Genomic DNA, 17,856 nt, shown 5'->3' with positions numbered 1-17,856 from the left:
AATGTGTGCTAGCAAGTATGCGCTATGGGAGCTAGAAAATTAAAAAAGAATAATTAAATGTATTGTATGTTAATGGAGAATGGAGTTTCAGTTCCTCTCTGGAACGTGAGCCTTGAAAAGTACATATTGTTCTCTTCTACTCGACCCTTGGGAGTTGTCCTGGTATAATATACACTTTTCTAGTGAATCAGCGTTATTTTTGTAATGTAAATTTTATTGCCTTCATCTATATGATAATCCTTTCAGGGTAAAGTTAGGGGTTCAGGATTAACAAATAATCCCGGCAGCAGAATTTATTATGGATGAAAATGAACAAAAATATAATGAAAGCACATAAGTCATCACTGCGCAGAGATAAAGAGTAGAAAAAGTTGATTTATGCTTGATCAAGTTTTTAGGTATAAGGCAGCTTTGCGATTGCGATATGTTTATTTCATTATCTCATTTCCAATTATCTGTACCCTATCTTGACAGATGTGGTTTTCACAGATTTTTCGGTTGGGTAAGTTCTGAAAATAGGTCTGTTAAAAAATGAGCATTTTTCAGCCCTCGCCCTGCCCCTTGTGCATTAAATACCAAAATCGAGACCAGCTTTAAAAAGTGCTAATCGAAACCTTTCATTTGATACCCCATATGACTATATTTGGTGAAAATTTGTTTACCCTTCTGTTATACGTATGCAGTCCCCCCCCTTACATTCCATGTAGTACAATGTAACTCACTGGATGCGTGGGTGCACAGTTCCCCTCTCGGTGTCAATCGGTACAACCGTTTCTGTTTGTAGCAGACAGACAGACAGACAGATGGGAGACAGACAGTACCCGATTTTGATAAGGTTTTGTTACGTAGAAGAATCGTAAAGATGCGATCTACAAAGTGGCCTCTGCAGCCCTCGGGGTCACCAATCCAGATAAGAGGTACATCAACCGAGAACTTGGCTTTGGAATGACGATGTTGAAATGAAGGTCCGCGAAAAGAAACGCGTCTACCACAACGAGGAAGCAATAAAACGAATGCAATCAGGGAATGCAACAGGACCTGATGATATCCCATTTGAGCTCAGAAAAGCAAAGAGCTGGAATTTAACACTGTGGCCCAGAGAATTCTTTAATCAGGTTATTTAAGAAGGTAGAAAACGATCTGATTATCAAAAAGTACCACAGTTCCAATATGGAAAAGAAAGATAGCAGAATGCAGCAAAATGTTCAAATTCCCGTTCAATCTGGTTACTTTCACATGCCATGAAGATTTTTAAACACCTTCTTGACAACCGTATTTGCGAATAAGGAAATGGAATAACCGCGAATCAAGCCCGATTTTTCAAGAACTACGGAACTACTAACGCAATACACGTTGCGCGGTTACGCATAAAGAAACACGGTGAAAAGCGTCGTCCTTCTTACATTGCAGTTCTGGATCTAGAGAAAGCGTTTGATCATGTGCCACACAAACTCATCTGGTATACACTACGACAACACTTAGTGCCAGAAGAACTCATGCGCCGGGTTCAACTTATCTACCACGATCTGAGTTCGGCGGGTGAGTCAAAACTACTTCATGCCTCTATTGGTGTTCATCTAGATAGCGCCTTCTCACCACTCCTCTTTGTTTTTGTTATGGATACCGTCGCACGGGACGTCCAACGTCGTAGCATTTGATAGCAAAAAGGATCTCTAGCAATTTGTCTAAAAATAGAATGATCGCCTCATGCAACATGGTCTCAAATTGAATCTGAATAAAACTGAATTTTTGACCACCGATCCTAATGATACAGGAACAATCACTGTTAGCAGCAATGACCTACCCAGAACTGAGCGATTTAAATATTTCGGGTCAATGCTAGCAGCCAATGGAGATCTGCGTTATGCAATTGCTTCAGGCATTAGCGCAACCTGGATAAAGTAGCGTTCCGCAACTGGTGTTCTTTGTGATCGACATATCAACGAACGTCTCAAATCTGAAATTTACGGCAATCTTGTCCTGTCGCTCTCTATGGTTCTGAGTATTGACAAACTATAAAAGGCAATCAACGGCGTCTTGCGGTAATGGAGACGAAGATGTTTTTGGACTATTGGCGGAATATGTTTTGACCACATCTGAAACGAGGGTATCCGCGATCGATATGGGGTTGCCCCGATCGAGAGAGGCGTCTTCGATGATATGGCTACGTAATACGCGTTAATGAGAATTCACTTGCCAAGATTGGTCTGAACATCGAAGTTGATGGTAAGCAACCAAAAGGCCGGCTGAAACAGCGGTGGCTTGATGCGCTGGGGATTTCAAAGCCTCGTGACTGCATCCAGATCAGGCTTTTGATAGAACCAAATGGCGAAACTCATCATGACGAGCCGACCCCGCTTGTGAGCGGGACAAAAGTTGAAGATAAAGAAGAGATTTGCACGGTTACATCTGGTTTGGGGAGGATCGGCATATCATCTGGCTGTAAGGAGGGTGTAATAAGGACCCTAAATGCACTTAGTAAGTAAAGGGGAGTAATGTGAAAACCGCAACATATACAACATCTGGGGCAGAATTACAAGCAGTCAAACCATACAAGATTCCATGAAGCAGCTGATAGTAGGTTTTATCTAGGCAAAGAAAAGCGAAATTATGTTCCGTTAACCCTCACATAGGTCGAGTCGCTTACGATACGGCGTGCGTCGTCCCCGAGGTACTCGAGTTAGTAGCTCTGACCCGCTAGCTGGCATAATACCTGGTGGTAGTAGTCTCGGGAAAGTTTCTCGATGAAGAGCCTAGATCTACATAAGTGGTAGTTGTGGCATGCATCCGGAGGCAGCCCCTTCGGGACCCTGGTTGGGTAGTGTGCAATGAACCGATGTTAGTAGACCGTGTTGCTTCAAGCGAGTGTTGATCCGCCCGTGAGTTCCGAGATCAGCTAATTGTAGGTTAGACCTCAAGGAACTCTGGTAGGGGCTTTCTCCCCGGATCCTGACCATTGCAGCCCACTCCCTTTCACACGATGTGCTGGTAAAAACTAAAATAGCGAATACAAACAATACGAACGAGGAGATAGTGGGAATTGAAAATGCGTTGGCTGCGTTTATACGCAGTAAGAAAATGCATCACTCGCATCCGTAAACAAAGAAAAAGACTCGCAAAGTGATGCGGCGCTGCAACGGAAACGGCAACCTAGACAGTAACAGGCATTGCTATAGTAGTGGAAAGAGGCACAGCGGAAACTACTGAAATTAATAAGATGGTTTCGGATATAAGCCGAATGGGAGCGCTGTTGACTACTCTGGCGAAAGTTGAAGAGGATAGACCTATTAAGAAATGCGCAGCAGTTGTGACGTGCATGCGCTTTGTGACCTTCCTCCAGGAAAACTTCAAAGGGGTGAAAACCGGCTGATGGAGCTGGAGAAGGTCCAGGAAAGGATTTCGTATTATATGTGAACATGAAGGCTAAGAGGAAGTCTACAAGAAGCGGCTTCCGATGAAAATACCGCGAGCGCAGATAGCCCGTTGCAGAGGAAACTGGGGAAAAACGAAAGGAGGAAGGAGCATCTGAAGGAGACTTCACTCAGGTACTTTCCAGGGCTGAAAAGAGAAGAAGGTGAAGAGTGACAAGAGACAAAACCACGCTGCGTCATCAGAAAAACCTCTGCCTAAATTTAACTAGATACGAAGGAGGGAGCACTAAAAGAGAAGGTAGGGAGACGAAGGATAACTAGACCGCCAGGTCTGCTTACTAAGCCGAGAGAAAGCAAGCCTTTTGAGGAAGTCGTCAGTGAAATCTGTTACAAGATCGAGGCCGAAGCTTCTAAACAGCGGGAAAATCGGAATTCGTTGGGTAATGTGTAGGATACGAATCCGGGTCGCCCCAACCAAATGTTGCAGATGTTTAGATTATGGGCATACGTCTACAATCTGTTGAGGACAGAAGAACAACATTCCACAAATGTGGTCAGGCAGGCGATAAAGCGAACGAAATTAATAAGACTGACTAAGCTGACCCTGACCAATGTGCGAGGCCAGATAAAAGCAGCAGGATCACGCTCGAAATCATTCAACATCAACAACGGTCTCAGGGGATGCCTTACCATGCGTCCTCTTTAACCTAGCCCTAGAGAAAGTGATTCGCGTTGCCGATATGAATGCGAGAGGCACCGAACTCTTCAAAACCACTTAACTATTGGCCTACGCTGACGATATTGATATTATGACAGTCTACTTTCATCCAGATCGAGCAGGCAGCGCGAGATCTCGGTCTGCACATTAATGAAGGCAAGATGAACTACATGGTGGCAACGTCAGCGCCAAAAACCAAAGAACGAACAACAGCGAACCGCACTGGTCAAACGAAAATAATAAAGATAGCAGATTGCAACTTTCAGACCGTTGAAAATTTCTCCTACCTAGGGTCGAAAAGCACAACCGGCAAGAACTATAACGATGAAATGCGCGCACGGTTGATGGCAGCCAACAGGACCTATTATCTAGCCTAGCTCATAAAAACTGTTTCACTTGAAACGTCTCACCATAAGGTCAGAGCTCTTACTGTACAATACTGATTTTGCTGGTTCTTACGTATTCCTGGGAGACCTGAGTGTTTAGCAAAAAAATTACAAACTCTGTGTCGCGTTCGAGAGAAGAATCCTCCGAACAATTAGATGGACGATTCCGTAGCCTACATAACGATGAAATCTACGAGCGATACCACGACTGTCTGGTTGTGGATAAAATCCGGCTTAACAGGTTGCGGTGGGGGTTCACTTAATCCGCATGAATGAGGATGATCCAACGCGGAAAATCTATAAGGATAATATCTATGGTTGAAAAAGAAGATGACGTAGGCCAAGACGCCAGACAACTTTTAGGTATATCGAATTGGTGAACCTCGGCGCAAAACCGAGATGTCTGTACTTCCCTATTAAAGCAGGCCTAGATTGGATACCTGGTTGTGCCGTTGATGATGATGATGATGATAACTTTGTTTATTACTAGCAGTTGGGTTTCTGCAAACTTTTAACATTATATTATTACTTGCAACCGGTATGAAAAATATCATCTGTTTCGGAAAGTAATTGAGCTCTTTCATTTAATACTCGACGTGACTATATTCGGTGAAAAAAAATTACAACCCACCCTCCCCCCACCTTTCACTCCTGCCAATTGGCCAATTATCGAGAAACTTGTGGTAGAGGTGTTTGTTTTCATTGGAATATCATCACTAGAAAGCCAAGTATCTCGGTTGATGAACCGCTTACCCGGCTTGGTGACCCCAAGTGTTACATGGGACGCTTTATGAATTATATTTTTAACTTGGTTTCACTGTCCTTCTACATTCGTAATGGTTGGTAATCGAGTAAGTGAGATCATTTCTTCTTCTTTCTTGTCGAAATCGCTGCCATTTATTACGCGGCCGGCCAATGTGTTCCTCAACCTCTTTTATCGGTTGCTTGGTTCGCAAGACAGCAATCAACGGTCGATGTTGAGGTGCGTTAGGCTCATAAGGATTGGATTTATAGTCGGTGACGGTGGTAAAATGTCGGGGTCTAATGAGAATATAGTCGAATTGGGTTTTACTGTTCGTAGTGTAAAATGAAGGAACATCATAGCGTGTCCAAACCCTTTTCTCCAATGGCACCTGGTGCTGTCTGCATTTTCACCCACATAACCGCTAAAGTCGCCTGAAAGCAAATACTTTACAGGTCGGTGTATCGAGAAGTGACCAGAGAGCATCTTTCTCGAGACCAGGTCGACCAGTATGTGGTGTGCATGCGGTTAAGAAATGAATCCTGCGATTACTTGATAAAATGGTGAGCTTTATCATCCCCTCATGAAATTTTTTTTTTTTAATCATCACGGCATCACGGAAATCTTTAGAGATGACATTGCCGACACCATATTGAGTGAGTGGGTTACCAAAATAGAGAAGTTTATAGCCATTTTTTCCGCGTTTGCGTTCTATGTCGCAGCTTTTGCACCAGACCATAGGGTTTCTTGTAAAGCGTAGATACCAATGCGCTCTTTATGAAGGGCTCGTCCGAATTCCTCGGTCTTTCCAATGAGAGTGCCAATATTTACGGTGTTGACACGTCAAATATGCGTCAAGAATCCTTAGTCATTTTTCGACAGGACCGGGGCCCGCCGTGCCATGTCGACTTTGGTGAACCCTTAGCATTGATCCAAAGCTTAGATTCCTTCAACACGAACATTTTGTTTTTAATGACATTAGAAGCATTTTCTTGATCGACCTGTCGCGGGACTTGTCACCCAGGGGGACAGAGAGAGATAGAGAGCAGGAAGGATTTAGCATTATTAAACTTTTTCCCTGATCTTAGCATTTTATTTGTGTTTTACTGAGGATAGTACCAAGTACGCTGCCTCAAGCTCCCCTCCTTTATCTTGGTTTGTGACCAACATGCTATGTAAATAACATGGTGTCCTTCTCTATATTATATAACTGATATTACGTGTTGAAAGCAAAAGAGGTACCTCTAGATGGTAAAAAAGTAGAAGGTGAAGTGAAAGTGAAAAACCTATGAATAATTATGGTCCTAACCCAGATCAAATCTGTTTGTTAAGGGAATATTCAGTTGTAACCATCGTGTATGCTCAAAAGCTCAATGGCAATTTCCTAAATTTTGCTTTTCATTCACAAAAAGTTATTTCGATTGATGTTTATGATAAGCAAAACCTGTTTATCTTGTGTAGAGAATTCTTTCGAAAATTTAAAAAAAAATTCCAATAAAAAGGACACATACTTGCTGTTGATTACGTGAGAGCTGTTAAGAATTTGTCATTTTGCGTTTCACCTCTTTCTTTCCTATCTCCGCAGAGAACAGGTCACCCAGTTTTTATAAAACTTTGGTTCAGTTGAATTCTAGAAATATTTCGGTAAAACGAGAAAAGGGCATCCTCATGGGGACAAAATAGACGTAGATGTGCAATATGGAATGCAGCTTAATAATCGAATACCAACGCAATGTAGTGGCTGCAGTGAAACGATATTCAATTGCTTGGAGACGACAAATTGCCAAAGGATATGAACAATGGGAAAAAATTACATTGTTCGAAGCAGGACGGTCCTGTGAATGCATAGAAGACGAGCCTTGGTGTATGGAGTTCCATTTGAGCATAAATCTATGAACTAATAAAATCAACATAGAGTGTGGAATGTATTATTTCAAGTGTGTTCGTTGGAAAATGGAAAGAATGTTTTCCGGGACATTGTTGGAAACTTTTGAAATGTTTTTCTTTGATAGATTTGATAGCATATTCCGCATTTGAAATTTCAGTGAATAGGGGACCAAGTTTCAAGAACATCTATGGAAGAAAGGGCAATATGACCGACATATGGGAGAAAATCAATAAGGCCTACACCTGCGAAAATGCCAGAAAGAGGTGCATACTGGAAAAGAAATTAAGGCGTTCACCATAACACAAGCGGGCCAGGGTGCAATAGAGAAACCGAAGGAACAATTCATATTTAACTATGTGATCAACAGATCCAATGAACACTTTACCCAGGAACAGCTTTCACTTCTCAATAAAGGTTTGAACTTCGCCATAAGATACCCCACCTTCCCCAAAGAAGACATCGTAATTGACGTCGGCGCAGGAATCAAATATACATCACAAGAAGAAAAGCCGGCAACCGGGAAGAAACTAGGCGACTACTGACCTCTATCAAGCGAATGGGCTCTAAGAAAAGAGCGTCGTCCAACCATGACAAAACAATTGAAGAATTAAAAGAGAAACCCGTTTTCTACCTACCAGCAGACAATGGAAACGCAGTGGTCGTCATGGGCTAAAGAGCATACGACGACTTAGTACGCCAAAAATTAGGAGAAGGCAAGTTTCACGACATCAGGACGGACCCTCTCCCAGACTCCATTAAAAGAGCTGGTTGAATGCAACCCCATTATTAAGAAAGCAGCTGTAGGCAATATCACTAACCCACCTCGGCTCAGAATCAAATGCCTCCCCAAAATACATAAAGAAGGCAACGAAGTCAGAGAAATTATCGCGGCAACGAATTCACCGACCTAAAATATTGCGAAGTGGCTCTTGGAAGAAGTCAAAAGGTTAGGCCTAAAAATAGGAAATCAAGCAGTGGGGAGAGAAGTCATTGCCAGAGTAAATGAGGCCAGGGGGATATAAAGTGATGAAATATTAGTATCCTTCGATGTAAAAACGCTGTCCCCAAGCGTACTGATGAAGGAAGCTCTACACTTGTTAGAGGAATGGATCACGACACACGAAAATTCGTCTGAATGGGGAAGAAGGTTAGATTGTATAAGAAACTGACCTTCACGTGCATGACTGAATCTTATTTCATATTCAGGAATCATCATAACCAACGGCGCAAGGAACTCCAGACATCCCGGTTTCGCGCCGAGGTCCACCAATCAAATTCAGGAATACATTTTATAAAGCAACCTCCGGGGTAGTCATGGGCAATCCCCTTTCACCGCTGCTATGCGAGGTATTTATGGAGAACCTGTAGAATGAACTCGAGGAAGCTGGGACACTCTCGAGATTCTGGATCAGATACGTGGATGATATATTAGCAATTATCAAAAGGGAAGAAGCAGGAACAATCCTCAAGAAACTCAACCGGGCACACAGGAACATCGATTTCACCATGGAAATCGAAAGGAAAGGGAGATACCGTTCCCAGACTTAAAAATAATCCAGGAACGAGAGGATTTTGAATTCCACATCTGCAGGAAGTCGACCCAGACACAACAAACATCTCAAACCACGATTTCCACCATAAGATGGCGGCATACAACTTTATGATTCACAGGATGTTCACAACACCGCTCAATGACGAGGGTAGAAATAAAGAAATGAATTACGTCCTGGAAACAGCCCAGAAAAAGCGGATACAACAGGAACCTCATCGAAAATGGCATCGAAAAGAACTAAAACAGCAACCTTGAACACAGAACCTAGGCAATGGATAACATTAACCTACTCGGCTCGGATGCAGAACTCAACAAGCAGCTACATAGACGTGGATTTCAGGTCACCTCGACCAGCAGACGATGCCTACTTCGGACCCGGATACAATCAGTCAAGGGCAAAAAAGAGTGTACGGAAAAAAGCGGCGTTTATAAGATTTCCTGCCCGGACTACGACAAGATTTACGTAGGGAAAACAAAACGGCTAGTCTACAACCGGGTGCTAGAACACTTAAAGGAGGGCTAACTTAACTAACCCGCACATAAGGTCCGCGATTACCAGACATATATAAAAGAGCAGTCTTGCAATTAAGCTTGTCGTGGTTTCGACTTTGAAGTGTTTCAGCTCCTTCTAGCTCTTCGTTTTGAGCCGCATTCCTACTTTACCATTCTAGAGCGACCACTATAACGGCATCCTGGGACAGTGGAGATGCCATTGCATTGTATAGCCCATAATGGAGTTGTTGGCCTTTTTTGAAGTGTGATTTATCCACTGTGTTACGATATGAAAAGTCAACGCCACTATTTATGACTGTAATGTTCGTAATCTGTACTGAAAGTGGTCTTGGCCTGATCTTTCGAGTGCACTAATACCTGATGGTATCCGCTGGCTAAGTTCAGTGTGGAAAAATACCGCAAATGTCCTAACTGGTCTACCATGTCTTCTATTCGAGGAAGTAGTTCGTTTAGGAAAATCGACCACCATTCTCCAATTCTTCTCTCCGTTATAATAATAATCGTTGGCACAACAATCCATATTGGATCAGGGCCTTGAAGTGTGTTAGAGCACTTCATTCAAGACCGTAACGGTACACTAGGAGGCAATGTGGTCAGCATTGCGCTCGCCCGAGATTATTACCCTGATTTGACTCAGGTACTCATTCACAGTTGAGTCGATTGGTATCCGACGTCAAATCAAGATGCAAATTCCACTGCCACCAGTGAGATTTGAACCGCGACCTTCCGTATGACAGCCTAGTGCTCTAACCACTGAGCTATCCGGACACGCTCTCCGTTAGCCCCGGATTTTTTTCGGAACCACCAATGGTGGTGAATTCCATTGGTTCTTACTTGGACTTTGGACTATTCCAATTGGTCGCCTCTGACCTTCCGATATAACTGCCGCAATCGGTAATGTTTTTGGTTGATAGGTGCCTGATCCTACACAAAAGGAATTTAATGGGTGATGTCCCTAACTTATCTCCCTCCAAGTATAATATTTCATGATATGGAATAATTAAATGCATTCGCGATGTCGGGGGCACCGGTGCGCAGCATTTTTCCTCGTCACAAGTTTTCCCGGCGATTTCAAAACCCACTTTGGTAGCATCAAGCCCTGACCGAGTCCCCTGTAAGCCAAACTGCCTAATTGATAAATAACCGCCACTATCAATTATTAGATATAACCGGCATATATAACATAACATATTTGTTATCCTCTCGAGAACCTTGCATATTGTATTCAGAAGTTAGAGAGGTCTATACAATGTTAGTTCGACTGCAGAATAAATAAGTTTTTATAATTTCCATTCTCCGGGGAAGGATTCTTCTTTTAGGCAGTCTGTGCGAAAATTCTTGGTGGCATTCTCATTGCCAGTCTCAGCACCTTGTTGAGGATTCAATCAATACTGGAGGACACGTTATTCCGGACTTATTTTACTGCGTCCAGAACTTCTCCTGCGGTTAATGGATAAATGATTAATCTTCAGCACTTAGTGATATCGTCGGAAATGTAGGTGCCAAAACGATCACCCACAGTAATCTGGGGGGAAACCTTTTACCCTTTACTGAGGATATATTTGTATCAGCAGTCTGTATGCACGTCCCCATGGCCCCAAATCTCCCTCATTGCAGACTCGCTTGAAGCAATCGTTTTTATTCTTCATGATGGTCGTTTGCAACTTTTTACGCGCGCGTTTATACTTGTTCATATTCAGGCGTGTCTCGTCGGCATTAACTTCCCCTTCTGGCATTCAGGCATTCCATCCGGCATTTCGCTATTTCAGTTCCAAAACTAGTTTAGTTGAACTCACACCAACAGTTCTACTACCAAACCCTATCTCCACCTCCACGCGGTGATCGCTGGGAGTTCTTTCTTCATGAAAAACTGCAGACGGAGAAGGATGAAGGCGAGTCATCCGCACCTAAAACCGAGACAAAATGTATCAACTAGTCCTCTAGGTTGGGGGTTGGGTAGGGCTGACAACGCGACACGGAAAACCTATGTTATGAAGCCACAACAGGAGCCTCGGACAGGATGGATTTTACAACGACGAACCCGGAAACGACAACGGAATAACGAATTGCGCATTTTCTCAAGGAACGCTCCCTGTGCAGACCGAATGCTGCTGAGCAGATAGCCGATACCTTGTCTCAATATAAGGCTGGTGTAGATGCGGTTGGACATGGACATGGACCGGTTTACTGGAGAAGAGCCACTACACCATATATTATAGCGCCATCCAGTAAATCATGCGCTCGGAGTAGGTTTCTTAGTCAAACAAAAAATCAAACTGGCTGTTATCGGCTTTGAAAACATAAGCAAAGGGCTATTCATTCTGCTGTTGCGAGGCAAGTTTAGAAATATAAGTCTCATAGACGTTCACGCCCCTACAGAGGAGACTGCAGAGTCGGAGAAGGATACCATCTACGAGGCAGTTGAGCGGATTCTCGAAGTTTGTCCCAAGTATGATATCAAAATCATACTTGAAGACTTCAACAGTCAAGTAGGGACGGAATCGGTATTCAGGCGATACGTTGGCTCCCATAACTTATATAGGGATATCAATGATAACGGATTGCGGATTCTTCAGTTAGCAATATCGCAAGAAATGGTTGTTGGAAGTATTTGGTTTGCGCGGAAAGCGGTCCACAAACATACGTGGGCCTTTCCAGACGAAGCCACTTTCAACCAAATTGACCACGTGCTGATCGAACGCCGTCACTTATCAGTCTTGATGATATATCTAGGGTTGAAAATCACAATCGATAACACCTATGACGGTGAAATCCGCGCACGGTTGTTGGCTGCCAACAGAACCTATTTCAGCTTACAAAAACTGTTTCGCTTGAAAAGTCTCACCATAGAGTCAAAGCTCTTACTGTACATGAATATGATCTTGCCAGTCCTCATGAGAGGACTCCTCGGAGACTTGGGTTCTTAGCTAAAAAAATCGCGAACTCTTGACCGCGTTCGAGAGAAGAATCCTTCGAAGAGTTTTTGGCCCCCTACATGAGGATGGACGAGCCTACGTAACGACGAAATCTATGAGCGATACCACGACCGTCTGCTTGTGGATAATGCGGCTCAACAGATTGCGGTGGCCGGGTCACTTAATCTGTATGGATGTGAATGAGCCAGCCCGGAAAGTCCATAAGGGCAACATCTATGGTAGAAAAAGAAGACGATGCACACCCTGCCTGAGATGAAGCGATGGCGTAAGTCAGGACGATAGACAGCTCTTAGGGATATCGAATTGGTAAAGCTCGGCGCAAACCGGGATGTCTGGAGTTCCTTATTAAGGCAGGCCTAGACTGGATATCGGTTGTTGCGCCGTTGATGATAATGATGAATAAGACAAAGAGAGAACTCAGTGAAATGATAGGAAATTAATAATAAACCATGAATAAAAGCTAGCAGATTATATGGTATTGAATAAGGCATAGAAGTGTAGTGTGTTCTCCAAGGTCACCAATTTTTTTCACCATTTTCGCACTTCGCTCTTTGATTCTTAGCTGGCTTCCGCTTGGACAACACTCAGAAACTTCCTGGTCGACATTGCCCGCTGTTGCTAAAACACCAGAAAGACAATCTAATTCCCTTCCTATTGTTCCATCTTGTGTTAATCTCTCTTCATCTTTCACTACTTGGAAATTGATTTTATTAAGCGTCGAATTCAATATCAAGAAGAGACTACAAGAACTTAGAGACTCTCCCACTCCTATCTTCTGGTTTTTCTTCATTCTCTGTTCTGTTCACAAGCGGGGTCTATCGAATGCCTGACCTGGATGTAGTCGCGTGGCTTGTTAGCGCGAATTACGTGACCATACCATCGAAGATGCCTTCCTCGCAATTTTTCCCCGATCGGTGCAACTCTATATCGATTGCGAATAATTTCATTTCGGATGTGATCAAAATGTGTCACGTCACTATTCCAACGCAACATCTTGGTCTCCACTATCGAAAGACGCCGTTCATTGTCTTTTATAGTCGGCCAACACCCAGAGTCATAGAGGGAAGACATTGTTTTAAACTCTAAATTTGAGACATTCGTTGATACATCGATTACAAACAACACCGGTTCTGGGACGCCACTTCATCCAGGTTGCGTTAATACATGAGGCAATTTCAGAACGCAGTTCTCCATTGGCTGATAGCATTGACCCTAGATATTTAAATCTGTCAGTTCTGGCCAGTTCACTGCCACTGATAGTGATTGTTCCTTCTCTTTCCTCCCATATAACCCACTATTACTAATCCGTTTATTTACATCTAATACTGTGTGCTAGCTTAACACTGATTCCTTAATTAAATTAGACGCCGTCCTTGTGTCTACAAGTAGTAATAGACTCCTCCTCAAACCGCGAATAGTGGGAATTTGAACGACACACCTTCCATCCAACATCGTAGAAAATTATCTTCTCAGATGGCAATTACTCTCTTTTTAAGGTTGTAAAACATAACTTTATTAAAATCGGTTTACTGTCTGTCCATCACACGCATGTTCTTGGAGACGGTTATAGCAATTGACACCGATGGACACCAAATTTGGTGGAACTGTGAACGCTCACGCATATAGTGAGTTACATCCTTTTACGTCGAATTTAATTAAAATATAGTCATGTGGAGGATCAAATGAAAAGTCTCGATTAGTACTTTCCGAAGCTGGTCTTAGTTTTGACATTTGTTGGAAAGGCCCCCGGCGAAAATGATCATTTCTTTCACGGATCCATTCTCAGAAACTACACAACTAAGTACCAAATTAGGAGGCTGCCACTATATGGTGCCTGGGATCCGAAATACCTTCCATACCGATATCTGTTCAAATAAAGTTAATAATATTATATTACTACAATTTTTAGTAATTGGCTGTTCACCCCAGAAATTTTGCAGCAATGTAGGCTACAGCATAGAGCATGATACTACCCAAGTTTGGTGGAAATCGCACTATTGCTACCTTGGCATTCAAATCATTCCTTTAGGAAGCCTTTTCTGAACTTTTGGGTCTTCTAAGTCGCAAAATTGTTACAACCTGATTTGTAGCCAACCAGTATATTTTTTGCATCTCTTTTACGAAGGTTGATACACTGGATAGCGGTTAATCGTCTATTTTAAGATACGAGGGTCTCGTGAAGCATGACTTTGCTGTCAGTGAAAGTTTTATAAGAATATAGTTTGTTTGCATTTCAATAATCTGACTATAAAATGTGGAAAGATAAGACGACCTTTTAATCAACCATTTATTGACAACTGCAAAGTCGTCAGCTTCGATAAAACTGACGAAACTTTCGTTGCCCTTATTGTACGCCCTGATGCCTTTATTCCAATAGCGCCAGTTGTTATCTGGTTCTTCACCAAAGTGATCTTTATTATCCCCAATGGCGATATTGTCATCGACAGGCACGTTGTAGATCTACGTGTCAAACAGTCGTCAAAAGGATACTTTCTTGGCGTCGATTCGACCTGGCTGTGGAGCGTAGGCGGTAAGGAAGTGAATTGTGGGGCCAGCTAAGAGATAGTGGGAGCTTTTAATCGGCACCTGCTATTTTAATGACATTCACTGTGTTTCCTTGGTAGGTCTGCATCTACTACCAGGGAAGGTGGGCTGCGACTTGGCATTGAAGATTAACTCCGACTATACCTTATTTATCCCCCTTATTTTGGTACTTTGTTAAGAAGCCTGCAAGAGGACCTTCGGATATTTGGCCGAGGATGGTTCTTTGGACGTACCAGGTCGTGCTTCATCCAATCCTAAAGTACGATTTGATTGTGTGAAGACCGCCGCTAAGCAAAAAAAAAAACGACTGAACTAATCTCAATGGGATCCAAAGAACTGTATTGGCAATTGCCCCTGGGGTTCTGAAATCTGTCCTGGCGAATATCCTCCATCTTCTCTTCCTATACCACTACATTAAATCCGTCTCCAGTGTTGTCAGACTCCGCGAGTCTGGATGGTGGACAGCGAAAGCCTACGGCCATAATAGTATCCTTGATGAAATACATCAGGCATTTTACACATTTCCAACGGACACATGCAAGCCGAGCTTCAAGAGAAATTTTGTTCTGTCCTTTCCAGAAAGAAAAGAGGAGAAGACCAGCAATGTGTTGTGAGGTTATGACGCAGTATTCTTTCCCCATGGATCAAAGATAAGGTGTAGAGATACCGGGCTATGGATACGCGTAGCGTAACCCTATCATACGGTCACCAGTTGATTCCATGTGGAGGCGCCGGCCATACGTAAAACTTAGCATAGTCATTTTGAAAGGCAGCTAACAAACTGATGGGGTAAGGGCCGTACTGGGCAGATTGGGCACGCTTGAAGTTCCCTCTTTTGAGTTTTTGATCATATCACCGCATGCGAATGACCACCTCTAGGCAGGCAATACTATTCGGACTTATAAGGGAAGTGTCCGGGGGGTCAGTGGTTAGAGCGCAAGACGGTCGTTTGAAAGATCGCGGTTCAAATTTCACAGGTGGTAGTGGGATTTACATCGTGACTGTATGTCAGATTCTAATGTCCGACATTGCCTCGTACAGAATACCGTAAAATGCTAGGATCTACCTCTGTCAATGCGGCAGGATGGTCTCCGGTCCTGTCGAGAAATGGGCAAGGGTTCTTGACGCATGGACGGCGTCAGGACGTAAGCAAGTTATTCTGAACAGAACAAATACATGTCTGCACGCTAAATGTTGGCACCCTAACTGGAAAAACCGAGGAACTTGCAAGAACCCTTCGGAAAAGGCGCATTGATATCTGCGCTCTGCAGAAACCCGATGGTTTGGTGTCAAAAGCTGCGACATTGAACGCGAACGCGGTAAAAATGGCTATAAACTTTTCTATTTTGGTAGCCCACACACTCAATATGGTGTTGGCATTGCCATCTCAGAGGGTTTCGGTGGTGTCATTAAAGAAGTTGAACGATTTGATGATCGGCTGATGAAGCTGTTGGTGTTGTGTAATTGTTCGCAGGGATTATTCTTGTATACTATATCGTTGGTGCATAGCACTGTTGTGACGCTTCTTTATTTGAAACGGAATCTTGCAGTCAGAATCCTGTCCCCGGACAAGCGACGATATTCGCCGATGAAACCTCCGTAAATATCCTCGGACACTGTGCGCTACCTCGGTAAAGATGGAAATTCCATCTACGTAATGCCAGACGCAAAGCATTTAGAACTGGTAAACCTCCTGGATTTCTGTGGGTAGCAATTAGTAAATATACTAAGCATACATATAATACCATCCAAAGGGCCCAATAGCTTTTTAGCATACTGAATTATTGATGCTGAGATGAGGAAAGTATCGTAAAGAATATCTAAGGAATCAATATTATTTATTAAGTTCAGTGGAAGGAAAGTAGTAAAAGAAGACGAAATTGACTTGTTATGGAATATTGGGTCTTCTTAACGCTTTGACGATTAGCAATAATACATGCTCATGATGAATGGAGTTGAATTGCATTATTTTGAATAATCTGTCACTTCAACATCCTTTTTTTTTTGCACCAATAAACAAAATAATTTGTTGCTGCCCAATCTTTTTCGTTTTCAAATTATTTGTTTGGAACAGTACGAAGTTCTTATTCTGTGATTTTCTATTCTCCCCCTCGTCCTAAAGGATGATTTTATGTTTTCCTGAGATGGAATGATAATAAGTTTTCGAAGGAACTCATCAACTCTAATTAGTTTCCCTGCGTTGTTATTCCGAAATTAGGGGAGGAGTGACAAATTAATTTGTAGGGCTGATAAATATGTTCTTACGTGACAAGCATGAAATGCAGTTGGGGGCTGAGAACTGAAGCTGGAAGAGCTGCGTATATAATACCAACAAATTCTGCTTAACTACACTTAATTGTTTATTATATTGCGTCTCATTTTACGATTTCAGGATGGTTGATGCAACAATTGAGTAGAATTCAATTCAATTGAAATAACTGTGAAAAACATTTCATGACTCATGAGTGACATTCAACACGAAATTGAGTGCGTCAATTTATTCCTGTCCTCCACCTCCTTCAAGTGAATGAAGGAATTTAACAGCAGCTATAATAGAGCTGGCACCTCATTTCAACTGGGTCTCCATCTAAGTCCCGGAAATTCTTTACAACGTAAATAAATTCCTTTCAAGATATGTTGATATCAGGACTTTTGTGTAATTTATGAGCGACTTATACTTTATATAAACTGTTTTATCGTTCTGTCGGCATTCTTACCTTGGTGTAGCCAAAATGGCTCAACATTTCGAGCCATACGTCCGCTTGATGATAGTATGGTGGAACAGTGCGAAGAAACGAAACGTGAATGTTCTTATCGGAGAAGGCCGCGTCTCGAGATGAAATACCAATAACAGGAATCTGATAAAATCCACTTGTATAGCTCACAGCAGCTGGCGATAAATCACCTGACTGTTCGTGAGATACCACCACAACATATACCTGGAATTGGAAAAGATAAAATAATTTTAGGATAATTTTAGGAACAAATTTTCATGGATATGAAGGATCGTTGATACGTGACTTTATGTAATGTATAAAATTTAAATAGTTTGCCATCTGAATCGATAAATATGAAAAATAAGCCATAAATTTAAGGACGACCATCCTCTTTTGTTGTTTGTCAATTCCCTGGCTTTGACTATGGAAGTAACTTTAACTGCGTGGCAATGATGAGGAGAATAAATGGCCGTAATCGAAAGCCCCCTT

General features: G+C 42.6%; 1 protein-coding gene across 1 annotated transcript in view; it reads right to left on the bottom strand.

The window, feature by feature from the left end:
* Window positions 1–17,856, bottom strand: part of LOC119660449 (glutamate [NMDA] receptor subunit 1) — a 116,437-nt gene that overhangs the window by 77,555 nt on the left and 21,026 nt on the right. Inside the window, exon 2 of the mRNA XM_038069008.1 lies at window positions 17,368–17,589. Coding sequence (XP_037924936.1) covers window positions 17,368–17,589 — 222 coding nt within the window. The remainder of the gene's footprint in view (window positions 1–17,367; window positions 17,590–17,856) is intronic.

Source organism: Hermetia illucens, chromosome 6, assembly GCF_905115235.1.
Source record: "Hermetia illucens chromosome 6, iHerIll2.2.curated.20191125, whole genome shotgun sequence".
Taxonomy (NCBI): Eukaryota; Metazoa; Arthropoda; class Insecta; order Diptera; family Stratiomyidae; genus Hermetia; species Hermetia illucens.
Note: the sequence above shows the minus strand (reverse complement) of the source record. Positions and strands in the feature narration are given on the sequence as shown.